The following is a 21,698-nucleotide window of genomic DNA, read 5'->3' as shown; positions in this document are numbered from 1 at the left end:
GGTCATTTTTATTGGTGTAGGAAACACAGCACGTGCCTATGGGATTAAAAACGTGTAATATGTCTACGGTGTGTATATATACAGATGTAGTAGGATTAAGGCTAAGGCCCCAGGTAGTGAGCTGCAGCCAAAAAGCGCAGTGGATAAGACCATGGCAGAAACACATCTCATTTTTTTCCACATCACTTTTCACAGAAAGTCCACAGAGTTCTCCTTCATAATGAAAACGCCAGCGTTTCCGTAGATATGACATGCTGCGATTTACAAAAATGCAATGGTTTTTGAAATCGCAGCATTTCCACTATGGACATTTTTCTGCAATGTGTGGCTGGAATTAGCCAGAACCCCATCCACTTTGCATGGACAGTAAAATGCTGTGTTTTTTTGCTGTGGCGTTTCCCAAGTGCCTTATTGTGACTTTCTACACCAGGAAATCATTTCATAGAAGGGAACAAAAGCCTCTGAAACCATTGAGTTAACATTCCGTGCCACAATGTTGTTATTGTATTAAACGTCAAGTTAAACATCTGTACATAATAGTGTAATATTGTATTATTATGTTAAGAATAAACTACTACTAATAACACTAGTAATATACAGTAGAATAGAGATTTTGCTTAGAACTAAAGTCATCAGCTCACTTTTATTTATTCTCACTTTTATTATATGCGACTGATTTTGTCAGTGCAACATCTGTTTTTCCTTTTTCCTTTCCTTTTTGGCTACCTGTATATAAGGAGGAGAGAATAGTTTGGAATAATATAATTTTTGACCTTTAGCAAGCTGCTGGCATCATGCGGATTTATAACACCAGTGAAGAAAATAATTAGATTGCATGTGGAAAGTGAATTACATAAAATTAAGTCCTTGTTATTAGTTCCACACTTTATATAGTGCTTACCTAATCCTGTAACTGTGAGCCTATAAAAAATATATAACATATGAATTCCTTATACTTCACTGTTATTAACACTATTCACCCTGCTGAACTAATAGATTTACTATAAGAGTATATAAGGAGCAATAAAAGAGGTAAATAAAAGTGAGTCATTTATACACGTGGACATAATTGTCGGTATCTCTCGTTTAATGTTAGAAAAACCCACAATGGTCACAGAAATAACATGAATCTGACAAAAGTAATAATATATAAAAGTTTTTGACAAGCCACAAAGCTTCAGGGAGAATGGCCTATGGACAGAAGAGACAAGAATCAAACTTTTTGCCAAGACACATCAGCTCTATGTTCACAGATGGAAAAATGAAGCATATCTTGAAAAAAAAAAACACTGTCCCTACTGTGAAACTGGAGGAGGCTCTGTTATTTTCTGGGGTTGCTTTGCTGCATCTGGCACAGGGTGTCTTGAATCTGTGCAGGGTACAATGAAATCTCAAGACTATCAAGGGATTCTAGAGAGAAATGTGCTGCCCAGTGTCAGAAAGCTTGGTCTCAGTCACAGGTCATGGGTTTTGCAACAGGATAATGATGACCCAAAATACACAGCTAAAAATACCCAAGAATGGCTAAGAGGAAAACATTGGACTCTTCTGAAGTGGCCTTCTATGAGCCCTGACTTAAATCCTATTGAGCAATGTCTGACTTTCATTTCTTCATTTTCATAGAATTTTTATTTATTATTACTTTTGTCAGATTCAAGTTATTTCTGTGACCATTGTGGGTTTTTCTTTCATTAAACGAGGGGTACCAGCAATTTTGGCCACGTGTTTAAATGCCTTGTATGTAGTAATAATGATCAGATGACATAAAAAGCATCATTAGGCGTTATCCAGGCAGGGTTTATTAGTAGAGATGAGCGAGTACTGTTCGGATCAGCCGATCCGAACAGCAGGCACGCATAGAAATGAATGGGCGTAGCCGGCACGCGGAGGGTTAAGCGGCCGGCCGCCGTCAAAGTGGAAGTACCAGGTGCATCCATTCATTTCTATGGAGCGTGCTGTTCGGATCGGCTGATCCGAACAGTACTCGCTCATCTCTATTTATTAGCATTTGTGCTAAAAAATGCATGCGTTCTTAGATAAAAACATGCTGCCTATTTAAAATCCACACATGTTTTTTTTCTTATAATGCGCACACAGTTTATGTGCAAAAATGTACTAAGCAAACCCAGCCTCAAATGTCAGTATTTTGTTCATTTATTTGCATCATCGTGAGACAAAACCAGGAACAGGTTGAAAATATAACAGGAACAAATATTTCCATTATACCACTGTGTAGACTCCTCGACTGTTTTTGGGTCACATCACTGACCAAAACACTGACATGTAAATAAGGCTCCATGCACATGTCTGAGTGTGCCATCCGAGGGTGCGTCAGTTCGATTCCAAAGAAAACAGAGAAGGTCCTATCCTGTTCCATGTCATCGGAACAGAACAGATTGGAAGCACTCATATAGGTAAGTGCATTACAGAATGCACTTGGATGACACTCGAATGTCACTCCAAATTGGCCTCACTTCGAATGCACACTCGATCATGTGCATGGGATCTTAGACCTTCGGTTGAACTCACACCGTGCAGTCTGTTGTGTTTCTTGTTGCAGTTCCATTGCATTTTTGTAATACAGTTCTGTTGTTCTTTTCAGTCAAAACAGCTGGGGTTACACAGTACTTTTTATGGGGGTAATTCTAGACTATCATTACTTACCTAGATGCACTCAGTTCCAGTCTGAAATGAATCATTGTGTCACTTATTTATAAGGGAAAGCTCCTGTGACCCCTGAACTGTGTGCAGTTGTAACTACATTCAGATACATAGTGTGTCACCACCCAGTATTACAGTATATAGTATGGAATTAGTCATTGTGTCACTCATACCTCCTAACCATCCTGGATTCCAGATCCTGTTGTGTGGTTCGGGCAGCGTGAGTTATGTCCAGGATTAAACTCATCTGCATCTGGAGAGGATGCAGATGAATTGAATACAATGGTGAAGCAGGAGCCGTATGTGGACAGCTCCTGTCTCACCACTGTTCCCCTTAGAGCAAAGGCCAGAGCAGGCCGTAGGAGCTGTAGGTATGATGTAATGACGTCATTCACATTACGCGAGCAGCTCTTTGCACTCCAGGAGAAAAGACAGAGAAGCAGGAGAGCGAGGAGAGGTGAGTATCAGTGTTTTTATTATGTTAAACTTTAGGAGGATCATTAGACTGTGGAGAGATAAAGGGAACATTAAACTGGTGGCAGATGAAGGGGGGCAATTAAACTGGGGGAAGATGAAGTGGGACATTAAAATAGTGGCAGGTGTAGGGGAGCAATTAAACTGGGGGCAGACAAAGGGGGCATTAAAATAGGGGAAGATGCAGGAGGGCAATTAAACTGTGGACAGATGATGGGGACATTAAGCTGGGGGCAGATGTAGGGTAGCAAATAAACTGGGGTATGATGGAGGGGGCATTAAACTGGGAGCAGATGAAGGGGGACATTAAATTGGTGGCAAATGAAGGGGGACATTAAACTGGGGACAGATAGAGAGGGTGACATTAAACTAGGGACAGATGGAGAAGTGGACATGAAAGGGGAGCAAATGGAGGGTGACATTAAACTGGGGCAACTGAAGAAGGACATTAAACCATGGGCATAGCTGGACTGGGATGTGTCTGCCTTTAGTTGCCCCAGTTTAATGTCCCCCTCCAGCTGCCTCAGTTTAAAGGATAGGGACTTCATATTGTGGTGCAATTGGAGGGGACTGTTATAATGTTAGATTGACTGTGGGAGCATTATAGTGTGTGGGTGTACAAAGGGATGGGTGAGAATGGGTGGAGCTAAATTTGCTGTGGCACACATAGAGCACCACACTTCTTTTTTTTTTTTTAATGTAGATTGTGAGCCCCATATAGGGATCACAATGTAGATTTGTTTTTCCCTATCAGTATGTCTTTTTGTAGAATGGGAGGAAATCCATGCAAACATGGGGAGAACATGCAAACTCCTAACAGATGTGGTTCCTGACGGGATTCAAACCCAGGATTACAGTGCTGCAAGGCTGCAGTGCTAACCACTGAGCCACCATGTTGCCCCACACACCACACATTTTGTCCCTCATGCTATCCTTTAAAAGTTGGGAGGTATGGTGTCAAGCTCTTGTGACCCCTGAACTGAGTGCAGTTATAATTACATCTAGGTATATAGTGTGTCATCACCCACAATGAGAAATAACCTAGAATGAGTCTCATCTACTTATATGGGAAAGCACTTGTGGTTACAGCACAGAGTGCAGTTATAACTACATCCAGGTATACCTCCCAACTTTCACAAGACAAAAAGTTCCTCTCCAGCTGCCTCAGTTTAATGTTTCACTCCAGTTTCCCACAGTTTAATGTCCCCTCCAGCTACCCTCAGTTTGATGTCGCACTCCAGCTGCCCCCAAAGTTTAATATAAAAAGACAAATACTCCTTGCTTCACCATTGTATTCCTTCACCATTGTATTCCTTCGGACACAGAAGAGTTGAAGAAAGAACATAACTGCCGCCGACCAGGACAGGACATGGTATAGGACATGGTGTCACCACCCTTAAACTAGAAGAAGAATATGGTTCATAGATGCCAGGAACAGCTTTTCTTTGTTATAAGCAAACACACTGAACTTTGGGCTGACTAGGTAGCTCCAAAAACAGGTTTTCACCAGAGCCCCTAGTGGTGGGGATGGACTTGACAGATTCCTTCGACCAGAGTTAGCAACAAGTGTGAGAACACAGTGCACTGGGTGCACCATAAATGTCATCAAACCCAGAAGATAGGTAACTTACCAGAGCAGAACTGGGGCCGAAAGAAGGCCTGAAGATGTCAGCAGAAGCAGGGGAGGAGCAGGTTCCAGACAAGTTGGCAGAGATGGTCACGTGGTCGTTGGTCTGGTCAGCAACAGGAGGTCAATGCAGTGCAGGAGCATCAACAATCTGGTTCGGCAACGTAAGGTCAGCGCAGTACAGGAGTGTCAGACAGAAGAATGGTCAGCAATCCAGTTTGACAATGTGAGGTCAGCGCAGTACAAAGAGAGAGTCAATGGAGAGGAGTCTAGAAGGTAAGCAGGGTCGTAACGGATAGAAGAACAGGAGCAGAATTGGCAGAGACGCTCAAGTTAGTAATAGCACTGACCTGCAAATGTTATGTTAATGCTCAGCTCAGTACTATTGCTGACCTGTAATGTCGCGGGCACAGCTTCTGCGCCTGCGACATTACTCCCGGCACCCGGTTGTGTTACACTGCCGAGAGCCGGGACGAGCTGCCCCATACAGTCTCCGGTCGGAGCTCCGCTTCGATCGGCAGTTTTAACTCTTCAGATGTCACGGACAAACATGCCCATAGCATCTAAAGAGTTGCGCAACATACCGACCTCCATGGCACCCCCCACGGCAAGATTGTGACCCCGGGCTGCTGTACGCTGTGCGGAAAAACATTTAAAAAGTAAAATGCAATGCCAGAATTGATGTTTGTTTTTTTTATCCAACAAAAAAGAGTTAATAAAAAATAGTCAATAAGTTATAGGCACCCAAAAATTACAAAATGCATCATATCCTGGAAAAATACAAGCACTCATATGGCCATGTCACAACAAAAATAAAAAAATATAGCTTGACTAATGTGAAGACAAAAAAAGCCAAAACTCGCCAAATCATTAGAACAAATTTGGTTGCGTCAGGAGGGGAATATATAAGCGGTGCGAGCGGGATATTTCTACAAACTTGAGAAACAGAGTAATAAATGTTATGGTATGTTTTGCTGTTAACCCCTTCTTTGTTACAGAAAAATGTGGTTTAAAATGGAAAATGTGCATAAAAAAGTGACATTTGTAAATTTCACCTTCATTGTACATTAATTCCTGTGGGACACCTAAAGGGTTAACAAAGTTCCTATATACAGTCATGGCCAAAAGTTTTGAGAATGATACAAATATTAATTTTTACAAAGTCTACTGCTTCAGTTTTCCTAATGGCAATTTGCATATACTCCAGAATGTTATAAAGAGTCAGCTTAACAGCAATTACTTGCAAAGTCAATATTTACCTAGAAAATGAACTTTATCCCCCAAAACACATTTCAACATCATTGCAGCCCTGCCTTAAAAGGACCAGCTAACATTGTTTCAGTGATTGCTCCATTAACACAGGTGTGGGTGTTGATGAGGACAGGGCTGGAGATCAATCTGTCATGATTAAGTAAGGCTGGTGCTTGGCATAATTGTTTCTCTTCTGTTAACCATGGTTATCTCTAAAGAAACACGTGCAGTCATCATTGCACTGCACAAAAATGGCCTAACAGGGAAGAGTATCGCAGCTAGAAAGATTGCACCTCAGTCAACAATCTATTGCATCATCAAGAACTTCAAGGAGAGAGGTTCCATTGTTGACAAAAAGGCTCCAGGGCGCCAAAGAAAGACCAGCAAGTGCCAGGACCGTCTCTTAATAGTGTTTCAGCTGCGGGATCGGGCTACCAGCAGTGCAGAGCTTGCTCAGGAATGGCAGAAAGCAGGTGTGAGTGCAGCTGCATGCACTGTGAGGCGGAGACTCTTGGAGCAAGTCCTGGTCTCAAGGAGGGCAGCAAAGAAGCCACTTCTCTCCAGAAAAAACATCAGGGACAGACTGATATTCTGCAAAAGGTACAGGGAGTGGACTGCTGAGGACTGGGGTAAAGTCATTTTCTCTGATGAATCCCCTTTTCGATTGTTTGGGACATCTGGAAAACAGCTTATTCGGAGAAGATGAGGTGAGCGCTACCACCAGTCTTGTCTCATGCCAACTGTAAAGCATCCTGAAACCATTCATGTATGGGGTTGCTTCTCAGCCAAGGGAACCGGCTCTCTCACAGTCTTGCCTAAAAACACAGCCATGAATAAAGAATGGTACCACAATGTCCTCCAAGATCAACTTCTCCCAACCGTCCAAGAGCAGTTTGACCATCAACAATGCCTTTTCCAGCATGATGGAGCACCTTGCCATAAAGCAAAGGTGAGAACTAAATGGCTCAGTGAACAAAACATAGAGATTTTGGGTCCATGACCTGGAAACTCCCCAGATCTTAATCCCATTGAGAACTTGTGGTCAATCAGAGACGGGTGGAGAAACAAAAACCTACAAATTCTGACAAAATGCAAGCATTGATTGTGCAAGAATGGACTGCTATCAGTCAGGATTTGGTCCAGAAGTTGATTGAGAGCATGCCAGGGAGAATTGCAGAGGTCCTGAAGAAGAAGGGTCAACACTGCAAATATTGACTTGCGGCATTAACTCATTCTAACTGTCAATATAAGCTTTTGTTACTCATAATATGATTGCAATTATATTTCTGTATGTGATAAAAACATCTGACAAACACACATAAAAACGAGAGGGCAGCAGATCATGTGAAAATATCATATTTATGTCTTTCTCAAAACTTTTGGCCATGACTGTACAATTTTGAATAGTTTGAAGACTGCAGTTTCAGAAATGGGGTCATTAATGGGAGTTTTCTATTATATAGGCCCCTCAAAGTCACTTCACAACTAAATAAGTACCTAGAAAACAAAATCTTGAAATTTTCTTGAAAATCTGACAATTTGCTACTAAAGTTATAAGCCTTCTAACTTCCTAGAAAAGTAAAAGGACATTGAAGAAACAATGCCAATATAAAGTAGACATATGGGAAATGTTAATTAGGAAGAATTTTGTGTGATAGGACTGTCTGTGTTTTACGAGAATAACAGAAACTTTCAAAATTGATAATATTATGAAATTTTCAGTATATTGTCCTTTTTTTTAACAAAGAAACGCAAAGTATAATGACCAAAATTTACCACCAACATAAAGTACAATGTGTCACGAAAAAACAATCAGCTGGATAGGTAAATGCATTATGAAGCTATCCTCACATAAAGTAAAAAACGTCATATTTGACGTTTTTTAAAACAGGGTCTGAGCCTTAAGGTCCAAACTACCCTGCGTCCTTAAGGGGTTAACAGTGCCAATAGGTCAAACAAAGAAGTTTCTACAGGCACAAGGTAAACAATTACTGCCAGGAGAACTGAATAGCCACTGGTTCATGAGAAGCGGATGTGCACTAATAAAGGTTTGGGGGGGGGGGGGACACAAACAGCACTTAAAGGCACACACAAGTGCTAGGGATAGATTGGAGATCCCAGATCTACTCCTAACATTCTTAGTATACATGCCTTAAGTGCAGCACTTAACATTCAAAGCCCATTTAGAAGTAGGAGTACTGTTATAAGGCATTTATGCAGCATCCCAGAGTGCGCCTATTTTAATTGTCTTTGTGACTCTAGGTGTTTTATAAGTCTTCTCTATGTGTTTCATGTACTCTATTATTGTTTTTCAGCTTTCCCTAATGTATTCCCTGTTGGTTTCCACCACTGTCTGGTCACCCTCATACTTGGTACAGCTCTGGCTTATCACAGGTCACTGTGCCTCAGTCTAGCAGTTTGTGGTAACAGAAAGTTGCTTACCACCAGATCTCCGCATGAATCATGCAGACAGGAAAGTAGTTTACCATCTACTTTCCTGTCCACATGATTTGTGCGGGCAGCAAGCGGCAAGTACACGGACCCCATTATTGTCTATTGAGTCCACGTGCTTTTGCAGCACAGCGCTTGCAAATGCGTTTGTATTCCGTTTGGGGGTTCCCCATGTGGACTCCCCCAGACGAAATTGAAACGCTGTTGTGAATGAGGCCTAAGGCAAACATAGCTGAAGTTGTGTCAAAATAACATTTTAAAAATAAAATAAAATAACTTTTAACATTTAAAAAGCTTGCCTGTGGTTGCTACAGGAGTATTGTTATTGGGGAGACAAATTTGTGGCTGTGAGCCACTTGAAAAGTGATGAAGAAATGGCTTTCAAAATAATAAGCCACCAAAAATTATCCCAGGATGGAAGCAGAAGTGAAATCATAATTGTTTTTTTTGTTTGTTTTGTTTTTTAATATACCAACACTGTGACACAAATAGAGTGCTATAATGGCACATGATGGTCCAGGCTGCAGGACATTTCTGGTTGAGTGGTGGTAGACCAGGAAGCTGTGGAAACTTTTCTGCCAGTACAGCAGGGCATAATATAATGAACCAGGCCTCAGAACACGTCCGTCTAATTGGTGGCAGTGGTGGCTGGCAATGGACAGCTGTGGCAACATATATGGCAGTCCATCAGGGCATAATATGATCAGCCAGGCTACAGGACATGTCTGCCTGTGTGGTGGCAGCGATTTAGGGGTAGCCACAGTACAGTAAATGGAAGATTATGATAAAGGGAAATGGTGACACCACTATTCAGAGGCATCAGCCAGAGGTGTTTGAAAATCCTCATGGATCAATGCCTGATTCATTTGATAAAAGTAATTTTTTCCATGGTACCTGAGGACAGTATTATCCTTTCAGGTATTAGGCAGCACTGAACACTCTCTTGGTCATAACACTTGAGGCCAGACAAGATAAAACTTCCATTGCAAATTGTGCCAGCTCCATCCAGTGCTCTAATCTATTGGCTGAAAATACCATGTTATCTGCAGGACTATAGGTACAGTCTAGGTAGGCCGCAGCCCCAGCCTGCCAGTGTCCAGAGATAACTCTCAGCCTGCGCTGTGAACAAGCAGACACCGGGGATTCCTGGGCGGCCACAGAACGCCGCTGTCTCCTGCTCTCACGCTCCGCCCGACCCCACCCACATGACTGGCCCCGCCCACAGACATGACCTGCCCTCATGCCCGCCCCGAGCCCGCCCACAGGCCTGCCCCGGACCCACCCACAAGAAGTGGGTAGTAGATCTTTTGCCTTGGTCAGTTTATAAAGGAGCTCACATGCTGAAAAAGTGTGAGTACCCCTGCTCTAGTGTAATATTGTCGGACAATGTTATATTATTGACAATGAAAAGCTTAACTGTCTGTGTAAGGAGCAGCACAAAGTTGAGTCACTATCTATGAACCTGTCCTATCTATGTTTACTGAATTCCAGCACTAATCTGTCTGTGTAATAATTGCTTTGGTGAATGGGTGAATCTGTTCAGACCAAGCTGGGTTCAACCAAAAAATTCCAAATTGTATGGTTTTTACAAAACCAAACAAATGCAGATTTGTCTTGGATGAACTGAAATGGCTGCTGAATTGGGCATGTAATTGAGCCTCAGCGGTGACCTTGTGGCATGATGTCATGGAAGAGTATACTAATGTTACTTTGACATTGACATAACCTTGACTGTATTTGCCTAAGAGAACTAAAAATTTGATTTTTTTTAGCCAAAATCATACCAAACTTGTTTGACCCAAAAAGAACTTGGGACCGAAACCACCTAACCTGAGGATGAAACTAATCTTAAGAGGTTTGCCCATCTCTAATCAAGACATGCCAATTAATTTCCAAACATATACATGAAAAACATCAGGGCTGAGTAGAATGCCTACAGTTTAAGGCAATTGAATGGGTACATCCACCAAAATGGTATCGTGATTGGGACAACTTAGTGTTAAAAAGAGGACAGGGTGTTTTTTTTCCTTTCTGCCCTCTTTTCCTCCTGTTGTTGTCTTTCTTCTGTGTCGGTTGTGTGTCAGGGGGCGTTCACACTATGGCTGCTGTCCACTTTGGGGTTTCCATCCTAAACCCTAGGGTAATTGGACAGGGGATGGCTTGCTGGCGGTCAGCTTTAAAACCCATTCATTTAAATTGGTTTTTAAAGGTAACTGCCGGTGTCCGAATGCAGCCTCTCCACCCAATGGGGCCTGAAATTGGTAGAGCAGCAAGCCACAGACTTGTCGGCTACGGGCCATAATTAGCCCAACAGCTTAGAAACTGCAGAATAAAATCTAATTTTTTGCACAGCACTTACCTCCTTGATCCATGGCCCTTCCTGCTCCTCCTTCTTCTTCCTAAAGATAGGTATCAATATTTCAGAGGTGGATAACTCATTTAAAATTAGGGGACATAATTTACATTAGGAGACATGGAACTTCATGAGTAACAAGAGGTACTGTGGAGAGACCTAAAATTTGGGCAGTTTTCTACCACTTTCCCTGCTTTGCATGCTGATGACCTCCCTTTTTTATTATGATTATTTATTTATTTAATTATTTATAAAGCGCCATTGACAAGCACAGTGGGATAGAGGGCCCTGCCTGCAAGGGCTTACGATTGTACGATTGTATGACGGAAGAGGGATAGAGACAGAAGGTGAGGGGAGAGACTGTTCAGATGGCGATGTGGAGTCTGTAGTGTTATTGGAGGTTGTAGGCCTTCCTGAATAGTTGAGTCTTCAGGGCCCTCTTGAAGCCTGTGATTGTGGGGGTCAGTCTTATGTGTCTTGGTAAGGACTTCCAGAGTATGGGGGATGCATGGGAGAAATCTGGGAGACGGCTGTGTGAAGAGTGGATAGGAGCAGAGCAGAGTAGGAGGTCTTTAGAGGATCCTTCCATCTCCCTACAAAACCAGTTGTGAAAAAATTTGAATTACACCCCTGGAAAAGCTGAAGTAATTTGGGAAGGTTAATCTAAAACATTACATAATATTGGAGAATACAAGTGAAGCCATATTCCAAACAACATAAAAATGAAGCATTAATAGCTAAGTGTAATATGTAATACATAAATACAGAGTTTCTTACATTTACATCTTCTTGTACATCTTCTGGTTTAATCTGCATGACATTTTACGTTTTCCTGCACTTGACAGATTTTGCTATACTTCAGGAGAAATGTCATGTCTTCAGAGGTTAAATCATTTTAGAGAGAGCAACTAATTTAAAATATTGTTTAATCATATGCATGACTTTAACATATTGAATGAGAAAACCGTTATGGATTCTGTGCCCATATACTGCAAAATACGATGTACAATGCTAAATTGTCTGTCATATGCAGCAACTTAGAGGAGTAGCAATCTTTCATGGTTAGGTTTATGCTGGTTAAAGTGATCTCTACCGAATCCTCTTGCACTCCTCAGGGAAGATGCAGTGAAGAGAAGGCTTGCAATGTGGAAGTTGGTGGTAGTAGGACCCTGAGTACTCCCTTTGGTAATGTCTCCTGATGATGGTTGGGGTGCCCTTTATGGTGAGATGCAGGATTAAAGAACTCATGAGACAGTGAGTTAAGTTGCTTGTAACTCATGTTTCTTTACTGACACAGTTCAGCAAGGCACATCAATCTTCCAATGGATTTCAAAACAGATATCCACAAAATGGATGGCACAGATTAAGGCAGGCAGAGAGAAGAATGAGACTGCATATAACGTAAAGGGATTCTATCATTAGAATCCCTTTTTTCAGTACTACCACGTCAGAATAGCCTTAAGAAAGGCTATTCTTCCCCTACCTTTAGAATTCTTCTCTGCGCTGCTAATGCAGTGATATTCTTGGTTATCTCTGTATGTAAATGAGTCTCCAGACAGCACAGGGGGCAGTCCCCCTACGCTTAAACAGCACAGGGGGTGTCCCCTGTGCTGCCCGAAGACTCTCCATCGACATCCTTCTTCTTCTACAGCCGCGCACGTCCTCCTGCATCTTCTTCCAGCGAGACTGCGTTCACTCGACTGCACATGTCTTGATGGCCATTTTTCTGTGGCCTCTACATGAGAGTACTGCACATGCACAGTACGCTCGTGTAGTTCTACGGAGTACAGAGCATACTGAGCATGCTCAGTAGCTCTGTACCGGCATCACTTACGCGTTTGATACCTGTTCAGAGTAGTCTCGACAGAAGAAGACACAGAAGGATGCACATGGTTGTAGAAGAAGAAGGGAGCAGCTGGAAAGTCTTTGACTTGTCCCATATCTGATGGTCATGTGAAAAGATCACACCCTTCTGGACCCAAGTTCAAACCCATGTACAAATATTATAGGAGAGCCAGGTCACTCTATCCCCGGAATGGGTTCTTCTTTCCAGCCACAGTCAAAACATGAGATCCTCTAAGCTAGATTTTGATACCCATTTGGCAGAGGCAGCTAAGGTAGTTATACCCCTGTTCTGATTACAGTCTATCACGCCTCCCATCCAGATCTGGATAGACAAAGTCAACCAAATAATGAGATTTGAGGAGTTGATCAGTTGGTAGAATGCATGATACCTTTCTCAAGATCTGGTCCCCTTGGTGTGAGTGAGGCTCGGCTTCCTCTCCAGATACTTGACCTTGACTTCTGCTAGAGCTTGACCTTGACTTCTGTTAGGAGGCATGTTATGCTCAGGAACAAGGGTGCACCTTCAATGAGGCAGCATGAGGCAGCTGCCTCCGGCTGCGCTACTCATGGAAACCTAGGGGGCAGCATTTTGGTACACTATTTTGTTAACCTAAACCAGCTCACGACAGGCCGCTTTAAAAACATGCTGAGCGGGATCAGTCCTGGTAGGCATGAAGGGTGCTCAGCAGTGTGTAGGCAGGTACTGCTGCAGCACAGCGCCGCACACTCACTCATCAGCAGCACTGACTTCCATTAGGGCTGCTCCATCTCCTGGATTGTGACTCATCCTTGCTTTCTGACTCCGCCAGCATTGTGTATGACTCTATTCCTGCCGTCAGCCTGTTCAACTCAGCAGTGGAGTGACCTGACACAACCCAAGTGGAGTGGGCAAAACTTCTGATCTACCCAGCACCAGTTTGCTGTAAAACTCATGTGAGCTCCTTGCTCTCACCCCAACTACTGAAGACCTGGTCTAGTCCTGCTTCCTGCTGGAGTCCTTCTGTTCCCCCTGGGTCACCAGCTTACACAAGTAAGCATTAATGCTATGTAACTGTGAATGCAAGTAATACTTTGAAGTGTATTAATCTTCTATACTGAGGATAGAGGATAAATACCAGATGGTGGGGGTCTGACCATTGAGATCCTCACTGATCTTGAGGAAGGGTTTTTTTCCCTTTTGCTGCAAATTCAGCCTGACTTTATGGATAGAGGATAAATATTTCTCATGGCATAAACTTCTTTAGGCAAAGGTCCCACATATGGACCACAGTGAAAAGGCATCGCAGAAAAACCGTGGCAGAAACCGCATAGCTTTTTCCCACACTTTTCACAGAAAGTCCACAGAGTTTTCCTTACTGGACTTTCTGCATCAATTATACCTATTGATAAACCGTTTCCGTAGGTATAATTGACATGCTGCAAAAACGCAATGGTTTTGGAAATCACAGCATTTCCACTTTGAATATTTTTCTGCAATGTATGGATGAATGAATTCACTAGAATCCCATTCACTTTGCAGGGACTGTACAAATGTTCTGGGCATGCGCCGGCATGCCCACAGGCCACAAGAAAATAGCCATTTACTTATTGTGTAAGCAGCCATTTTTCTTGTGGCCACAGGCATGCGCAGTCTGCTCTGCCTGAGACCTAGAAGTTTGAACCTAGCTCCGGAAGAAGACAAGCAGAGAGGCCGTTCCTGCAGAAGATGGAGGTGGTGCTGGAGATTTTTCTCACAGCATTGGGGACACCCCCAGTGCTGTTTGAGCGCTGGGGCCACCCCAGTGCTGCGAGAGAACTCATTTGACTACATACGAAAACCGGGATTTCTACCGAACAGCGGCGCAGAGAAGACATCTAAAGGTAGGAGAAGAATAGCCTTTCTTAAGGCTATTTCTATGTGTGAACAAGAAAATTTTTTATTTTAATGGTAGAATCCCTTTAAGACCAATTGTGCTGGAGGGATGGGTAAACGAAAGGAACAAGCAGCAGCCACTGAACCCATAGGACCACAAACACACACACATACATACATACACGTTATTTACAGAAAAAGGGCATCTTTGAAAAACAGTTGAAGAACCCCTTATTCACAAAAAAAAATAAAATTGTATTTTGTTAATGTTATCTTGCTGCCAGCTATTCATTTGAATTGGTAAGTGGTCCATGTTTATATGCATGTCAGGAGCTGCCCAGCAATTCTTATGAATAGCCAGCTCCTGCTCCCCCCCCCCCCCCCAACTAACACTTCAATGTGATTGGGTTACTCCTGATCACAATTAAGTCACTTCAGTAGCTTATTTTCAGTCTGACTGAGAGTAACACCAGTCACCTACCTAATGCCGAGATTCCTTTGTAACTTTAGTACTCACTAGTTAATTCTCCATGTTCCCTGCCAGAATGAACTACTGCAAAAATTGTTAGAGTATGTTCATACAGAGAAAATTGGAGCATATTCTACCTCAAAATTGGCTCCAAATTCCACCTGAAACCTGCCTCCTGTTCATTTCAATCAAAGAACAAAGTATACATTTTCTGGTAGCTGATTTTTTCCAGCTAGCAGAAAAAAGGAAGCATCCTGCTTGTACTTCAGGTAGATTTTTAAAGAAAGCCCCACGGAGCAGACCCAAAGGTGTAGTGGAGAGGGCTCATGACAGGAGCTAGACAGGTTATGTGGAGTTTACAAGTTCAGCAAAGGAACAGTGGATGTGGAGTGTTTATAGTTTATAAAAGTGTGGGGTGGAGTGGAACGGGGATCATAACCAGAAAGGAGTGAAACAGGAAAGTTGTCCCACCTGCTCTCCCTTTACTTAATATTTATTTTTGTCACGGCAGCGTAGTAAGGAGGTGTCTTTAATGGAGGCTTTAATGGAAAATGAGTGCATGACTAGGCAGATGCTGGTTGGGGAACCAGAATGGTTTGTATAGGTTTCTCCGTTCAGAGTACCCAGAATGGAAATAGCCTCCGATGAGCTCCGATGGGCCAGTTGGATGACGGCTGGGGGTAAGATTCGGAGGTCTGGGATTGGTGCTTTTAGGGACCCCTCCTTCTAGGTGGAGCTGGTTTTATAGATGGGTACAGGTATTCAGGTAGATACTGGTCCATGATGATTGGGTTAATATAGTTGGGTATTTTGCATAATATTGAAATGTTATGTAAATGTTATGTTAATGCTATTTAAATGTTATTTCAGTGTTATTTATGGAATATTGATGGTTATGTGGTTATTTAACGGATTGTAATCTTTAATAAAATGCTGTTGTGCCCTTTTACTTCCAGCCTGGTGTTTGCGTATTTATTGGGGTACAAGAATAAGGTAAGGGAGGTTGGTTAGTTAGGCTCAGCGCAGCTAAACTGTTTTACTAGTCATGGGAGGCAGATTTTGGAGCTGTTTTTGAAGCTGAATTTCAGAAACAGCACTAACAGCACTGCTTCAAATTCATGCAGCTGAAATGTTCCTTTTGAATTTACTGGTATAATTCAGAATTCATTTTTCCATCTATAATGGTAAGCAGTCTTGGCCCAGATGCAGAAAACCAAGTTTATACCAACCGCCATACTATCACCACTGTGTTTCATAGATGATATAATTTTATACCATCTTATAATTTTATGGTGATATGCAGTTTTACCTATAAAACATTGTTCCACTAGCCTTCTGGTTTGTCCAAGTAAGCTTTAGCAAACAGCTGATAAACAACAACGTTCTTTTTGTAGAGTAGCGATTTTCTCCTTGCAATCCGGTCATGGACACCATTGTCGTTCAGTGTCTCCTGATGGTGGATTTATGAACATTAAGTAATGTGAGAAAAGCCTTTAGTTGCTTAGATGATACGGTACTTTGGGTTTCTTTTGTGACTCCACTAACAATTATATGCTTGCTCTTGGTGTGGTCTTTGTTGATCAGTCATTCTTCAGGAGGGTAATAAGGATCTTAAATTTCTACACTATCGGTCTGTCTGTGGATTGGTGGAATCCAAATTCTATAGAGATAGTTTATAACCTTTTTCATTATAATGAGCATTAACTCTTCTTCTGAAAGGAGATGATCTCAGCATCAATGGATGCCAGGCATTTTTTCTGTGAATTAATTCATTGCCGGACTGAGGCTGAGGGAATTGTCTATATGGTCTCCTGTCTTTGCCCACTAATATAAGTAAAACCAAAAGACAATTATGGAGGTGGATCTTAGACCACATAGAATACGTTACACGTGGATAATAAAGTCCTATGACGACTCATGTGTGGGAACATGACAGAAGGGATCCCTCATCCATTTACTTCCAGGGTATTGAACATATTTGGAAGTCCCTCAGGGTGTGGCAATTGGGATTGTGTCAAAAAGACTCCCAATGGATTTTGCAGATTGATTCACTTAAACCAAAGGGCCTCAATGACCCGATCTCGTTCACACCATTCATTCTCTGAGCTAACCTCCATTCTTTATTACATGGTGTTTTCTGATCATGATACATCTCCTTTGCATAGGATTGATTGTACACTTCTTGAGGAGAGGCCATTATTTTATTGACTGGATTACAGACCACTGTTATTTGGGGAACTGTGATTAATTTGGTTGGGTTGGCTTTTTAATTTAGGGCCATTATGTACAATTTAGTTGTAACTATATTTATAGCAGTATGGCCTGCTACATACTATATACTGCATACATTCTGGAGTTATCCACAGGATAAGCCTTTGTGCCCTTGTTCTATACATATAGTGTTATTCAGGGCTATGCGGTATTAGCTATATATGTAGTATTATGCACTGTCATATTTTGTATTTATTCTGGAGTCATCTATAGTATATACCCTGGTGTTTCCGTTCATCATTTATAGAGCCATTGTGATTGCATTTATACTGTGTACCATTTCAGTATGAGCTATGACACTTGAAGACTGTGTCCCATACCTATATTTATTACTCATCAGTTGGATTATATTAGAATATATAAGTCCATGCTCCTCCAGTCTCAGTGTCGACTATTACAAATACCAGAGCCCACCATCAGGGCTCCAGTAAATACAGTTTTGACTGCAAATTGTTGCTGATATCACTCCCTATTTGTGTATTAACTCATGCACTCCTGATGACCCCCAAAAACCATGGAAAGAAATGTGTTGAGTGATTAGTTATTGGTAATAGTACTCCATACCAACAGCTGCGGTAGTTCCAGTTGTACCTCCATTATTGTGCAGGGAACGCTGCACATATATGCATTCTGGTTGTGGTTACTGATATACCAAGTGAGTGATTAGATATTGGTGATAGTACTCCACGTCAATAGCTGAGATAATCACAGGTGCACCTGTATTGGTTTACGGGCAACTCTATAATTGGACATCACAGGTTCAATAACAATATAACCATAAGTTAGACATATAATGTTCTCTATCAAGAACACACGCCGATTCTTTCTCTTCTTCTATTCTTTATTTTATAGGACACCTATTTTTTACAACTACTAATTATTAAAAGTTAGATTTTATTTTTGCTTTTGTTGGGGCCAATTATACTGTGATTTAAATCTTCTGATGTTATCAAAAAACTCCTTTGTTTATGCCAGGATGTACTTCCTGTGTTGTGAAGATGAGACTTTGATAGATCCCTGTTCTTTCAAGGAGCCTTCTAGGCTAAACAATCGATGACATATCCTTGGGATCCAGGAATGTACCTCTAAGGGAGCATTCACACGGTGTAACGTCCCGCGAGATTTGGCACGTGTACGCCGCGTGACCCTTTGCGTGCCGTACACGCTCCCATTCATTTCAATGGGAGCGGGGAGCGTATGCGCCGCGCTAGTTTGCGGCCGTGCATTTATTCACGGCCGCAAACTAGCGCGGCGCATACGCTCCCCGCTCCCATTGAAATGAATGGGAGCGTGTACAGCACGCAAAGGGTCATGCGGCGTACACGTGCCAAATCTCGCGGGACGTTACGCCGTGTGAATGTGTAATGGGGAGCAGGTGATGATATACGCAGTAACTGCACAGAGCCATGGAATAACAATATATAACAGTTTAATAAAGAAAGGAGGGGAAGGGAATGGGAACGGGAGAGAAGGTAAGAAATAAGTATACAGTAGCTAAGCAAAACATATAACTTCAATATGACAGTGCACACAACAGATTGTGGTAGTTACCCCTCTAGTGTCTTTAGTTAGAACCTGCATGCATTGGCTAGGAGAGGCCTCTCTTAAAGTAAGTCAGTAACAAGGTGCACCTTATTAATCTTCCAGGCAGGGGCCTGCTTTATCTTCCAGGCAGGGGCCTGCTTTATCTTCCAGGCAGGGCCTGCTTTGTCTTCCAGCACACAAAGCTGCTTTAATGCTTGACCGAGCTGTATGGCCCCTCACTCTACTCACACTCCAACATACCTCTGTTTACAAGCTGACACAAGGCAGGAATAGTGAAGTCTCTCAGGGTCCTTGTTCAGCAAAGGAAAGTCCTTAATGGGCAAAGCAGCCTGCAGCAGGTCCTCTTAGCAGGACATGTGTCCCCCTTCTGCCTGCAGCTTCCTGTATGCACACGCTTTTCCTCTCTGGAACATACCATCTTTCTCTGAGCTGTAGGGGGGGTTCTTTTGTGAATAGATTTGCCCTGCAATTTAGTCTTTCAGCAGTAGATGGCAGCAGAAGATCAGACAAATGACACAGTTATTCCATAAGCCCCTTACAAATGCTCCCAAACAGTTTGCTACACTGGTCCTAAGCATAGGTTATCAATTAATAAAGCCTGGAAAACCCCTTTAAGGCTATGGACCCACATTGTGGAAAAACTGCTTTTCTTGTAGTAGATTTTGCTGTTTTTTTGTGTTAAAGCCAAGAGTGGTTTTAACTGGAATGAGAAATATAAAGGAAGTACTTATATTTCTATCTTTTCCTAAATCCACCCCTGACTTTGGCACAAAATAGCAGCTTTTCTCCAATGCGGGGCCTTAGCCTAAAACTTTTTGTATGTGCAATTTTATATACAGACTTGAGTATTGCTTTAGTTTGATTTATAAAGAAATTCCTACAATGTTTATATCTTATTTTACCAGGTGCTACAGAGTGGACATCTTGGTTTAATATAGACCATCCAGAAGGTGATGGAGATTATGAAACAGTAGAAGCCATTCACTTTTATTATCCTCAGCGTTTATGCCTTAGACCGATTGCTCTTGAAGCCAGAACCACAGAATGGGCCACACCAAAGGACACAAAGGAGGTTGTACATTCTAACCCAGAAAAGGGATTCTGGTGCATTAACAAGGAGCAGCAGAGAGGGCAAAACTGTTCCAATTACCATGTAAGGTTTCAATGTCCACTTGGTAAGTAAGATAAAATTAGAACCAAGGCTCGGGTTTCAACTGGCAGCATTGTTCTCATATGACAAACATGGGGCTTATATTACTGATGAGGATTAGGATTGAAGGAATATAATAAATCAGTTTTCTTACCAGAATTTGTGATGGCATATCTGTAGCATATTATTGATTACTGCCACCTACTGTACATGGAAATGGGTGAGCTTCTGAAGATTTGTGTTGGGTTCAGACAGTTTGGCCCAAAGAACTTATTCGGATGGAACCAGCAGTGAAGTTTTATTATACTCTGGGGTCTCTTCAGAACCCAGTTGGGCAGAAAGTATCCATAGTTGTCTCTTTAAGGCTTCAGTCTCAGCACCTTCTATAATCTCCTCTCTCAAAGTGGTATTGGGGTCCTCACTGCTTAGAATGCAAAAAAGTTTTGCAAAGTTTCTGAGGGTTTCACCAGGCTGTTCTCTCCTGCCATAGTATCACATTCTCAGTTCAGATGAAATTTTAACTTCAAAGATGACACAGAGTTGCTGGGTCACCTGATCCTCAATCAGTTTAAGTGAAGGAGGCCAGAACTTGATGTCCCTCTATCTGGCCTATTAAAACCTCCACATTTTGCTCTTTGGAGAAGAGATACAGCTTGAACATGGCCTGCATTTTGTCTTTAAAGTCCCATAGGGTGTGCACTTCCCCATTATGGTGAAGTAGCCAATGCGCACCCAAGTAGTATGGCATAGTAAGTGGCATGACACACGTTACAGCTGTAGTAGGAGTTGGCGACACTAGAGATGCAGCAGCCACTGGGGACCCGCTAGGGTTGAGAGGTTCATTGTCGCTTCGCAACCAGAGGAATCAGGTGCAGCTTTCTGTGCATCTGAGAAAACTTTTAAAAGCTAAATTATAAAGCAAGTTTGTGTGTTTGCATTTTAAATGTGATTTTGGTTTAAGTCTAATTAAAGGTTAAGTGACTTTAGATTCAGGGACTTTAGAAAAGAAAAAAAAAACATTTGAGCCTATTCACTTTTTATTTGAATTGTGCTAATTTTACTTGCATTTTTGTTTTGCTAATCCCCATTAGGTAAGATGTGGTCCAGTGTAGATCTTATAGTCTTTGTTTGAGTAGCTGCTCATTTGGTAGCTCAGATCATGGATCTAAATGAGCTGAAATCCATTGATAACTTGCAAAGGAGTTTGTTGCTCACAGAACAGACATTCACTGGGGTAATTACAGAGGGGGATGGTAGCATGGAGGTGCAGGAACATAAGGCAGCTAGCTGGGTGATAGACAGCAGCGGTGTAGAGGGAAGAGTGCCAGGGAGGTTAGTCCTGAACTGGTACACCCCAACTAGTTTGCTAAATTGGCAGATGAGGGGGATGTTAGTACAGGGTTAACACTGCTGCAGCAAGACACTTACTCTGACAGCCAGGGGAATGTCTGCTGCAGTAAGAAGGGGGATAGGAGTGCAGAGAAGGCTAGACAGGTGCTGGTAGTGGGGGATTCAATTATTAGGGGAACTGACAGGGCAATGTGTCACAAAGACAGATTGCCCTGTGTTAGGGTGCTTTCACATCACGTGTAGAGTGAAGATAGCATGGAGATGATACTGCAGACAATTACACTGTCACTCCTGTCAGGGAAGGAAGGAGGTGATTGGGTTTACCTTAGGCTGAGCTCTGGCTTCTTCTTCCCCCAGTCCCTGAGGTTTCAGCCTGCAGATAAGGGGCGGGGTTATGGT

General features: G+C 42.3%; 1 protein-coding gene across 1 annotated transcript in view; it reads left to right on the top strand.

Moving 5' to 3' along the window:
• The window catches only part of CILP2 (cartilage intermediate layer protein 2), a 37,881-nt gene that overhangs the window by 1,048 nt on the left and 15,135 nt on the right, over positions 1–21,698 (top strand). The window contains exon 2 of the mRNA XM_075280451.1: positions 19,705–19,974. Within this exon, the coding sequence (XP_075136552.1) occupies positions 19,705–19,974 (270 nt within the window). The remainder of the gene's footprint in view (positions 1–19,704; positions 19,975–21,698) is intronic.

The sequence above is a fragment of the Leptodactylus fuscus genome, chromosome 1, assembly GCF_031893055.1.
Source record: "Leptodactylus fuscus isolate aLepFus1 chromosome 1, aLepFus1.hap2, whole genome shotgun sequence".
NCBI lineage: Eukaryota > Metazoa > Chordata > Amphibia > Anura > Leptodactylidae > Leptodactylus > Leptodactylus fuscus.
The sequence above is the reverse complement of the archived record's forward strand: the minus strand, read 5'-3'. Positions and strand labels throughout refer to the sequence as shown.